Source organism: Phaethon lepturus, unplaced genomic scaffold (genome assembly GCF_000687285.1).
Source record: "Phaethon lepturus isolate BGI_N335 unplaced genomic scaffold, ASM68728v1 scaffold29791, whole genome shotgun sequence".
In the NCBI taxonomy this organism is placed as follows: Eukaryota; Metazoa; Chordata; class Aves; order Phaethontiformes; family Phaethontidae; genus Phaethon; species Phaethon lepturus.
This window is the reverse complement of record NW_010517505.1, coordinates 22,603-33,985: the sequence shown is the minus strand read 5'-3', so window position 1 is coordinate 33,985 and position 11,383 is coordinate 22,603. Positions and strand designations below refer to the sequence as shown.

At 45.5% G+C, this 11,383-nt stretch overlaps 1 protein-coding gene across 1 annotated transcript; it reads left to right on the top strand.

The window, feature by feature from the left end:
* Positions 1-611: 611 nt before the first annotated feature.
* On the top strand, positions 612-6,142 carry LOC104628002 (amine oxidase [flavin-containing] B-like; the record flags this gene model as incomplete). The annotated part of the gene is made up of 6 exons (XM_010296427.1): positions 612-665; positions 1,587-1,644; positions 2,076-2,173; positions 3,632-3,743; positions 5,201-5,263; positions 5,734-6,142. Coding segments are annotated over 6 exons (541 nt in total), but the record flags the coding sequence as incomplete, so codon positions are not given.
* Between the last annotated feature and the right edge of the window lie 5,241 nt (positions 6,143-11,383).

The window sequence follows — 11,383 nt, the reverse complement described above, 5'->3', positions numbered from 1 at the left end:
CCACTTTTTAGAGGACTGGTCCATGACACTGTGCAGTGCTTGTCAGAGCAGCAAGTTCCCATCACTTATTAATACCAAATGATGTGAGCAGTGGTCAGCTGTCTGCGAGACTTCAAAAGCTCAAGAAAACTGAGGGTCTCAGTCCTTTTGTATAAGACCTAGGTATAAGAGGGTGTAGGGAGTGCAAGCTGATTTGGTGGACACTGTTGTCTCTCTGCCCACTTTGGGTATAACTTTGCTCTCCTGAATCACTCAGGATGGCAAGTTCATTCCCACAGAGCAAAATGAGGCCAGTGCTGGCAGCTTTGAAAACCCACTTGCAATCTGCAACTTTCTCATCTGGTAGCTGCCAGGCAATCCTCTGCCCCTGCCCCCTGGGAATGCATGTTCTCCCTTTCAATTAACTCCATAGGGTACCCCACATAGGCCTTTTCACCCATGTGGCCTGTAATTATTAAGTGATGAGGTATGATGAAAAAATGTCAAGCCCGTTACATACCAGTAAAGTTCTTTTTGCCTGTCTTTTTTTAGAGTCATTTCAAGCAAGAGCTTGTGAATCAGCGGGGGTGTTGACACTGCGTGATATTTATATGCCATATATTTCTTTTCAGTTTCATCCTTACAAGAAAGGCTGTTAAACTGGCCCATCTCAGTAAGGAAGAGAGGTAAGAATTCAGAAACTTTAAGTATTTCAGAAATCAGTCAGTTCTCTGGGATGCTTCCTCACAGAAATTAGTGTGTGGCTATGTGTGTGCATATGCACATATATACATGCTCCGTGCAGTTACCAATACTGAAAAGGAGGTAAAGTTTTTAGCGTAAACAGGCCAAGACTTAATGCTAATATCCATCCAGTTATGGATGTTTCTGGGTTTCCAAGTCCTGCCCACTCTTCCATGTTATGACTTAGCAACTCTGTTTCACTACGTGAATTGAGAAGATTTTTCCAAAGACATTCCCAGACTGCACCCCCACTGAATGATGCTTCACCCTCAGGGAGTGCTGCCATGCATAGTTTTGGGTGTCCTTCCCATTCAGACTGGGTAATAAAATTTTTAAACCTCCATGTTTACAACTATATGATTTCTCCATTAGTCTGTGAAATGAACAAACAGTACTTTCTAAATGCAATTTTTGGTACACATGCAAGTGAAAGAGGAGTTCTGCTTAGGAATGTGAGTAGTATTCTCCAGCTCATACTTTGTTCTCAGCTATAGTAAATCTGTAGGGATTTCATTGATTTAGATTGCTTCTCTTCTGGTTTTACACCAGTGAACATGAGAATGAATTGGCTCTGCATCCTAAAATAACTATACAAAGATTTATATTTTTTGGAGCTCATTGCCAAAATCAACCTTCATTTCCCATTCCCTGGGTCCATTTTGGATGTCACATTTAGGCACCAGCATCTGAAATATGTATGTTAAGATAAGAACTTGAAATCAGACTTAAAAACAAAGCCAAAGCCAACTTTCTTTCTAATGTATTGCAGTAAGTGTGATTTTTTTTTTTTTTTAATAAGAAAAGCAATAGCTGAGAGGTGTTTTTCCACCTTTTTTTCTGACTCTGATTTTATTTTCATATAGGAAGAAGAAGATCTGTGAGGCATATGCCAAGGCAATGGGGATGGAAGAGGCTTTACATGTAAGAAATGAATGCCTGTTTTCACCTCTATTGTACAGTAGTGTTGTTCCTTTGTTCTGGAGGATGAAGCCAAAATTCCTGGTACCTAGAATGTGTACCTAAAATGGCATGTTGTGCCAGACAATCTGTACTCCCAAGGGGAGGGCAGCAGCATCTAGTACAAGAAGAAAAAAGCTGCCAGTCTCACTCTTTACAAGAAAAGAGAAGGCAGTGCATGATTTAATTTGTCCTGTCATTTCCCCATGGGAGGTTAGTGCTTCTGTGGAAGTGAAAAGATTTGTTTTGTGCAGATGGATAGCATTAGCCAGATGACATAGCACTCCTTTGACAGGTATCCTTAGCCTGTTCTTTCCCTCTTCAAAGGAAATTTGGTTTTTATTTCCAATTTCTCTGCCACTGTTTCACTCTCTAACATTTGCTAATGCTTACAGCCCGTGCATTATGAAGAAAAGAACTGGAGCATGGAGCAATATTCAGGGGGTTGTTACACAGCCTACTTCCCACCAGGCATAATGTATTCTTATGGAAGGTAAACCAGAGAATGCTTTGCTTTCTAATTTACATTTCTTACCTCATGTACAATGATATACCTTATGCAACAAACTTATGGCATATGTAGCTTACTGGGGTAACTCCAACCCTCTTTCCACTCCCCTACACCCCAGCTAACAAGGATCTTGCTATTGACTTTAGTAAGAGCAAAGTTTCACTTCCAGACTTTCAAGGAAGCAAAGCACAGTCAGAGAGGGACCTGCTAGAGCCAGGAAACCTTTCCCCGCTAGGTTACTTAGAGTATTTGCCACTACACAGTGTTTGCAATAGATCCCTTTAACACTTTCTAAGACCTTGAGGGCACACATCTTGGACAGATGAAAAGTGTCCACTGACTGTGTAGGTGAAGCATCAGGTTCTGGTGAAGCCCATTGAGTCACATCATGAGGGGAAGACACAAAACCCTTACCTGAAAACTCATTCTCTCCTCCCACCCAGCAAAGCCTCCCATGCCCTTGCCACGCAGAATTGCTGTATTCCTAAAGGAATGTGTTAGATAATATTGATTAATACTAGGTATATCACCGAGAAGTGTGTGTAAGGCACAGCTCAGCATGTAATAGGAACAACCAGGCAAATCTTGTATCCGTAGCCAAAGACCAGACAAACCATGTAGCACATCGCAGCGTGAGCTCCTTAGCATGTCCATCATGGAGCTATACACTGCCTCTGTGCCATGATGTGTGTGGGAAGAAGTCATCTCATGCACCGACTCTTCTGTTGTAATTTATCTGAACACCTGGTGGTGATGGGTAAGGCCTTTGACCTGGGGAAGCTGGTGTCAGGCAGACAGGGAAGACCTAATCAGGCGGTTGGATGGAAGCAAGCACATCTCTCTATGGGAAAGACAGCTGATTACCTATGGATGGGTTGACTGGGATGCTTGTGCAGCTTTGCACAGCTGAAGAACTGGCTTACATGACCCTATGGGGTGAATACAACTCCCTGAATGCTGAGGCCTTCAGCTGCCATCCCCTTTTGGCAGGACGTGCAGCCAGGCAAGTCCAGCTTCCAAACAGAAGCTGGTGTTAGTGACCTGTCACTGCAAAAACATCACTCACATCCCATTGTAATGGCAGGATAACAACAAAGCTGCCATGCAGAAGACATAAATCTATCAGCTGCACTGCATTTCTGGAGGCTGTTAGGATTATCCCTTATCCCAGTACTAAAATAAGGCTCGTATTATTTTGCACAGTAGCTGAGCACACTGATTTATGCCTTAGATTTTCTCTCTCTCAGATCTTGAGTTTTGTGTACAGGAGCAAGTAGGTGGTCCTGCGGGGACAACTTATTGCACCATGCTCCTCAGCTCAGGTCTGCAGGAATCCTGGACAACTGAAGTTGAGCGCTCCATCAAAGCCCATAAATTGCTTTTAGAAGGATCATCACCTTCCTGTTACCTGTCATCTGACATTCTCCATTTGTTTTGAAGGATCATTCGTCAGCCCATTGACAGAATCTACTTTGCTGGCACGGAGACAGCTACCCAATGGAGTGGATACATGGAGGGGGCTGTACAGGCAGGAGAGCGAGCAGCCAGAGAGGTACAGACCATTGGTTTGCTTTCATCATCTCTATCAAAAGATTAAAAAGGATTAAATACAACTTGGAGAGTCTGATTCCGTTCATCACACCTTGTAATTGTGCAGAGGCTTCTAGAATTGATGGGGAAGAATCCCAGAAAAGGATGTCAACCAAAGCCTTTTTTCTTTTTTTTTAAACTTTACTTAGTTTGTTATTGAATAAAGTGAAGCCAAGACTCTCACCCGAATCAGAATGTTATGCAGTGTGTTGCTGCACTGGAGACTTAAAATGAAACTCATGCAGTATACCTCATGTCTAGAGGAAAAAACCCTCCAACCTGATGCTGCCCTTAGATATACTACTATGATTTCTAACAAATTAATCACTGTATGTTTTTAAGTTTATTACAATTACAGTTCATTACAAATGCTCGCAGCTATTTCCTATGCCACAATCTAGAAATCTCAGCATTGTTCTCATTTTTGATCTATCCCTTCTGCTTCTCCTTTTACAAGAGTACCGTTAGCTTGGCTTTATGAATTTGTAATGGGCAGCTCTGATAATGTCTAAATCTCCTCAGAATGACACGCGCTGGGCTGGCTTCCCAGTCACAGTGAAATCCCTTTACAACAGTCTGGAGGGAGGGAAAAAAAACATTAAAGAGCGTACATTACAGTTACAACTGCTGTATGGCAGAGCCATGGAGCTGTTATTTAAGGGAAAATCAGCTCTTTGCTTCCATTTGACAGAACGTCCTATTTGCCTTATAATCCTTATTACTTGCTCTATTTCAATTCACATAATTTCTCTTTTCTCCATACTTGTGAGCAGTAGTTACAAAGGTGGTGAACTGTCTCTTCTGGAGACATTCATTTGCCCCTACAAACCTCCATGATTGTTACAATCAGTTTATTCTCAAGAAAAATCCTTGATAAACTTTGTACTGCCTGAATAGCCAAGAGATAACTTCGTAACTGTATGCTTTGAAAGCCTCAGAGTTATATCTCTCCTATTTGTAGTTTGTGATCCAAGCAGCATCACTCCTAACAGGCTTTGTGTCCCAACTGCATGGCAGTAACCTCACCTTGCTGTTTCTCAAACTGCCATGTGAAAAAACATTTTTACTTGTACTCAGAAAACAATTTAAAACAAACATCTGGAGAAGCTGTAGTTCGTGTGGATTTCTGAGTGAAGTCCTACTTTTTACAAATGACTCTGTGAAACTGTCCTTTTGTACTTAAAACTGGTTAGGCACACAACTGTTTGATGACCAGCTGTTATATATTTACACAAACTACCAAAACTCTTGCCGCCTCGTCTGCTGATATAAACAGAGAAATCACTATACATTTTCTGCTAGTCCTAGTTATGCCTTTTATCAATGTCACCTTGCTCTGACTTGCTCTGCTTTTCCAAAACTGAAAATGGTGTGTGTTTTAATTTTTTCTCATGCGGTACAAACAATTTTTTCTTCTAGATATTACACAGGATGGGGAGGATCTCAGAGAATGAAATTTGGATGCCAGAGCCAGAGTCAAAGGTAAGCCAGACTTTCTCATTGTCATCTGACGAGGCGTGGACCCCTCACTGAGGCTGTGGTCCCTGCTTTGGCAAGGTTTTGGTTACCTCACATGCTGATAGTATTCTTTTCTTTGACTCATGTGAGGAATATTATTACCCCTGTTGGAGGGGTGGATGGCCAAGAGCCAGGGACAAATATCTCAGAGCCTGGGGGGTGGCAAAATGCAGGAAACTAGCCTAGTACTGCCCAGTCCCAGGCCACAGTTTTAAGCCAAATATAACCTCCTTCCAATCGCAAGTAACTCCACCTTCACTCTCCTGTGGACAATGGAAAATACATGTTTCACAGCCCTGACCCTCCTTCCCCCCAGCCCGATCTGGTCCTCGGGAAAGCCTGTGATCGCCCCAGACTAGTGGGGGATGTTTGTCGCCTCACTGCTCACGCAGTGAGGGAGACCCCGCGGTGGTACCATCTCCTCTCTCCCCCAGGATGTCCCAGCCCGACCGTTCACCACCAGCTTCTGGGAGAGGAACCTGCCGTCCGTGCCAGGACTGCTGTGCCTGCTTAGCTCTACTGTGTGTTTCACCTCTGTTGCTGCTGCGGGGCTGTTTGCCTATAAAAAGGGACTACTAATTCGAAACTAGTGGGGATCAGTCGTCCAGTGGAAGCTGCATACTCCCTCTTCTTCTTCTCTTTTACCAGATGAGTGTTATTTTTGGAGACAAGTGGCATGGACAGCTGGAAAGGGCAAAAGTTGTTCTCCTTGTGATTTTTCTTTTTAGTACCATAATTAATGCATCAAATCTACTGCAGTTGCTACCAGCTGAACAGAAATAAATCAACTGTGGGGGTGTTTTTCAAATTTGCCCTTTCCTTGTCCATTTGTTTTGATCAGACATGATAATACTGATGGTATGTTCCTAACACGGGCACGGCAAAATGCAGATCACACCTTTCCCGAAAGGCAAAGAGGCCTTGGAGAATGCATTCATTTCCACTCACTGCTTTATTTTTTTTACTACATGAGATAATAAATGCCTTTATGTATTCACCTCGGTTAGCAGCTTGGAATAGCCAAGGTTATTCCCATAACATCCCCTCTCCACGGAAGAGATTAGCATGCCAATCAGATGTAGAATTGCCAAATTAATTTTCAAATGCATTTGATTAATTATTAATCATTGCAACGTGAAACTTAACCACGAAGTAGATGGAAAGAGATAATTAGCACGAAGCAGCTCACTAAACGGTTAGAGAGGAAGCGCAAGTGGACTTTATTCTGCCTGCTACTAAGCAAACATCCATGCTTATCTGTTCTGCAGGGCGCCTGCGTCAGTGCAGCACGGCCACACCGTGGCTCTCGGTAGCTTCCTGGCCCAAGAGCATCCGATCTGGCCCAGCCATTCGTTGTTGAAGCAGAGTGAAATGACTTAGCAAAGTTAAAGCCTCCCCCCCGACTTGTGGCAGATGCTAGCGGTTATTTTTTAAATGGCAGCAGCTTCCTGGCTCCCTGTGAATTCACTGCCCCTTGTTTTGCTCATAATCTGTACCTCCTTCCTCAAATAAGAAGAAATATATTTGGGGCTGAATTACTGCCTCGTAAATTACAGTAATTGGATGCATCTGCCTGTTCCACTCTTATGTACATGACACGCTTAAAATAATCACTTTAGTATTTAACTGAAGTCTGGAATATATGTTTCACAACATACTGTCATTATGCATTCTTTTTGCCATGAAATGTAAGCATTGTATGTGTCCATGAACTCAACTGTCATTCAACATGGGTGAAATGTGCCTTTCAATAGTCCTGAGACCTTGATAAGAGGAGCTCTTCTATAAAGTTTTCTTCAGATTCTTTCTTGCGTCCTTTTTTGTGAGTTTGTGGAAGATGGTGTTTCTCTAGCATGTTAGATGACTAGGCGCCTCACATGCAGCAGCCACCAAACCATTGCTCTGCTCGATATTAGCCATAGGTATACGTCAACAGAAATACCTACCTACCTGCCTACGCAAGATGACCTCACTCCTGGCCTCTGCTTCAACCACATTCATATGTCCTCTCAGGTTTTCATACAAAAGCCTTGTAGACACCGTAAGTGCAGACCAATCTCAGCCCGGGTGCTGGGGGGCTCCAAACCAGAAGCTATTTGCAGAGGGAAAGGATGCTTGAGGCAGCCCCTTGTCATCAAATGTGAGCAGGTGCCCACCGGTGCCAGTGTTATGCACTGCACAGAAAAGGTTGTACAGACAGTACATGTCTCCTGAGCTACTTTGTTTGCAGCCATTCTGTGTGAGGATCAGCCAGCCACTACAGGTTTCTCTAGGGGAGAAAAAAAAAGCCTGAACAGATTATTTATAAGAAGACTATCTACATTTTCAGCTTCAACTTTCCCATCTACTTTGAACTTACACATGCATTTCAAATTACCCTCGCTAGAAAGGAGAGAACAGTCTCAGTAGGAAGCAGCAATGTTGGATTTTGAACACACTAAACTGTAGTACTCACTGCTTTTTTTAAAGGACTTTTGGCAGGTCGGTTTAGCATCCACCTTAAGAACATGTTAAGGGGGGAAAAGTGACTAACATGAATTGCTGTTTGACTTGAGGGCCTACCCTGCTGAATGTGTTCTCCCCAGCTCCAGCCATTACCGAGCAGCGATTCCTGCGCGCTAGGACTACCCAGGACATGCAGCCAGGCACAGCCACAATGCCCAAGGGCTCAGGGAGGGAGCACAGGCTTGCTCCTGACAAGCCTTTTGTGGCACAAAACTGTTGCACGCTTCCCCCAGGGAGATATTTCCACTGCCAGAAAAACACTGTCCATATCTGTTTACAAATACTCATCTGTACATGTATTTGTGGCAATTCGAGCCATTCATTTTTCTGCTGACTTCACACTTGACATCTGAATTTCACAACTTTTTGCGTGCATGTGCAAAAGGGACCCCAAATCATCTGGAACACACCCATGACACCATCCAGCTTCGCTTTTCATCTTATCCACGCACATTTCTATTGCAATTTGTTTGGATTTTAAAGTGCAAGTTCAATTCAGCTGAACTAGTCTCAAACTGTTAAACAGGGCTGGGTACAATGTTCCTCTCTTTGCAGGGAAAAAGCATGTCTCACTGCTGTGGGAGTGGTAAGCGGCAAATGAAATGAAAGAGGTTGATTAAAATTGGCATTTCTGAAATCCCTGCGGCTCCCAGGCACCATGCTGCTGCAGAGAAAGGGCAGCCTTTGTCAGAGATTATAGACCAGTTTCCATCCTGCTTTAATGCCCTTTCTGACAATCAGAACAATTTCCCTGTTTAAACATTAAACATTTAGCTTAAATATTAAACAGCCAGGCATCTTTCTTAAACCAATTTTGAAACAGAACGGGACTGAGTTTATCACCGCTGACAACTCTCCAGGCGAGCTGCTGCTGTCATGAACACTGTGAGGCTGAAGCACGGCAGAAACGCCACGCTCTGCTGGGAACCGAGCGTTGTCCTCACCCAGACCGTGGAGTGGGAAAGCCTTTGGTCACCTCCCCTAACCAGGGGTGCTCAGTGCCCCAGTTTTTGGAGGAAGAGCCCTGCACTCCTGTGGCAGAGGTGGGAGATGCTCTGGTCTCTCAAAGTGAGGGGAGACAGGAGAGGCCAAGATCCACACCAAGTCCATCAGCACCAGGCTGGGAACCGAATTGCATTGACGTGTCTGGGAACTGGGAAAGCCTCAAGTGAAAAGGCTGCTGTTTGATGCTTGCAAATAAAGCAAAGACTGGAGCAAGCACTGGCAGAAGGAGCAGCAGAGGGGAAAGAGAGAAAAAAGACTAATTCTCCATGCTAGCAGTGAAATAAGAAGCACCACAGAGGAGATAGATCAGGCAGTCTGAAATAAGCAAGCAGAGATGATGCATGCGAGACAACCTGCCTCTTTTTTAAGTAAATTGCTGGGTTTGCTTACAAGATACCACAGCAGCTGTGCCCAAGCCCCTCACAGCATGTCACATAATTAGCCTTTCAACACCTTTGAGAGCCACAGAAATCGGCACCCGGGTTGGAAAAACACTCCTGTGACACTCATGCTTCCCACCTCCTTTCAGCAGAGATGATGCATGCGAGACAACCTGCCTCTTTTTTAAGTAAATTGCTGGGTTTGCTTACAAGATACCACAGCAGCTGTGCCCAAGCCCCTCACAGCATGTCACATAATTAGCCTTTCAACACCTTTGAGAGCCACAGAAATCGGCACCCGGGTTGGAAAAACACTCCTGTGACACTCATGCTTCCCACCTCCTTTCTCCCCGCTTCCCTCAGCTGTAGCTCCTGCCTGTGCAGGGCGGCACGGCTGCCCCTCCCTGGCTACCACCAACCAGCCTTGTGGGGTCGGGGACCTTGAAACAGGACGGGCTGCTGGGCCACCAGGAGCTGGGCGGGCAGGAGGTGCTGGAGGAGCGGCGCTGGCTGGTTTTTTGCAGTATCGGCCCAGCGAGTCTTTCCTTCCCTCATCACCTGCCCGTCACGCAACCTCCAAAACGCTTGGTGCAGGCACTGACAACCCAAACCCCTCTGGCTGGAAACCCACCATTTGAGAGGTCTGGGAAGGGGCCACCATCATGAGGATGAAGTGCTGGGTTGCATGAGTGCATGCTTTAGTGCAGTGGACATGAACCTCCCCCAGGTCAGGCAGAGTCCCTCCAGCCATGCTCCTCGTGCGGGGCAAAGGGGAGGTCTGACCAGATTCACCCGGGGTGCTGAAGGTACATCCAGCCTCAAAATCCACTCTGGGCAAGCAAGTGGTTGCAGCCTGCACCTGGTCTCTTCGATAGTCATTCACCCGCAGTACTTTCTGGTTCTGGATCTCTTTTCCCAGGCTCAAACGTACCCCCAACCACCGGCACAAATTAGCATTGCATATCTGAATAAAAATACCACCCAGGGGGATGTGCCAACATTGCGCAGGCTGACGGGCCGTATCGCACAGGTTTCCCACCCGTCGGTTCCCACGTCCCGTTGACCAGGTTCTCCTGCCTGACAGCAAGGGCTTTCCCTGGCCAGAAACCACGCCGGGAACAAGCTGGAGGCTGCTCTTAAGTTCTCTGCACAGAGCTCAGCTCCCAGTTCCTGACAGCAGCTTCAAGAAATAGAAAAATGGACAAATCTAGAGAGTCCTCTTCTGTGGCAACGTGATTTTAGTCAGTTATTTTCCTTTTGGGCTTTCCACGGAGCAGTCGGAAACAAACAGTTTTGCCTTGTAGATGTTCCCTGCAATCATTGCTTTCCACACGCAGAGAGAAAGCAAATTTTGTCTTGGTGAAAATCCAGAAGGGGAAATTAAATGTGCTCTTTGTTGGTGAACTGTAACTTTTTCTTTTCTCATTCAGCTCCTGCACTTGGCAGTCAATGCTTCGGGCTCCAGTTGCAATTCCTGTTCTGCTCTTTATTTGTAGCGCTTGGCTTCCCAGTTTCTGTTCCCTGTTTTTTGCTGTCCTCAGGGTTAGTGGGTTTTGGGGTTTTTTTGCCTCATCTTACATAACAGAGACATAATAACCCAGGACACACAGAAGGAGCAGAGAAAAAAGTTTCCCAAGCAAGAACGCATTACTCGTGAGAGGGAAGGGGAGCTTCGGCAGAGCGGTGCTGGCGGCTCGCTGGGTGCCGGAGGAGGTCAGCGGTGCCTCCGAGCTGCCCGTCTCCTCTCCCGGGGGTCCCGGGAGGTGTGATGTGCCCTGGCCTGTAACCGTGAAAAGATCAGGCAAGGGGTGTGGGTTTGCACTGCCTATGACCTTACCAAGCACAAGACAACATAAGACAGGCGTCCTTTGCCATCTCTATCCTCCCACTGTTAACTCTTTCTCCACGAGATGTAAGTGTGAGCTCTGCTGCCGCTCACAGTACAAGACGACAGCTTCTGCTCGAGACGGGGTTGAAAATGAAGCAGAGGAGGACGTAATTACTGCTTGTGTTGGCATTTGGACCTTCATGGCCAGGCTATTCACTTAAAAACTCCTCGGATTAGAGCCTGAGCGCCATAATTTTCATCAAAACGTTGGTTAAATCCAGGCTGTCCGGCCAAATTACAAAAGGCAGAGCCTAGCATTTTGGGGGGGCTGCCGTTAGTTGAGACCGGCTGCAGACGGCTTAGCTC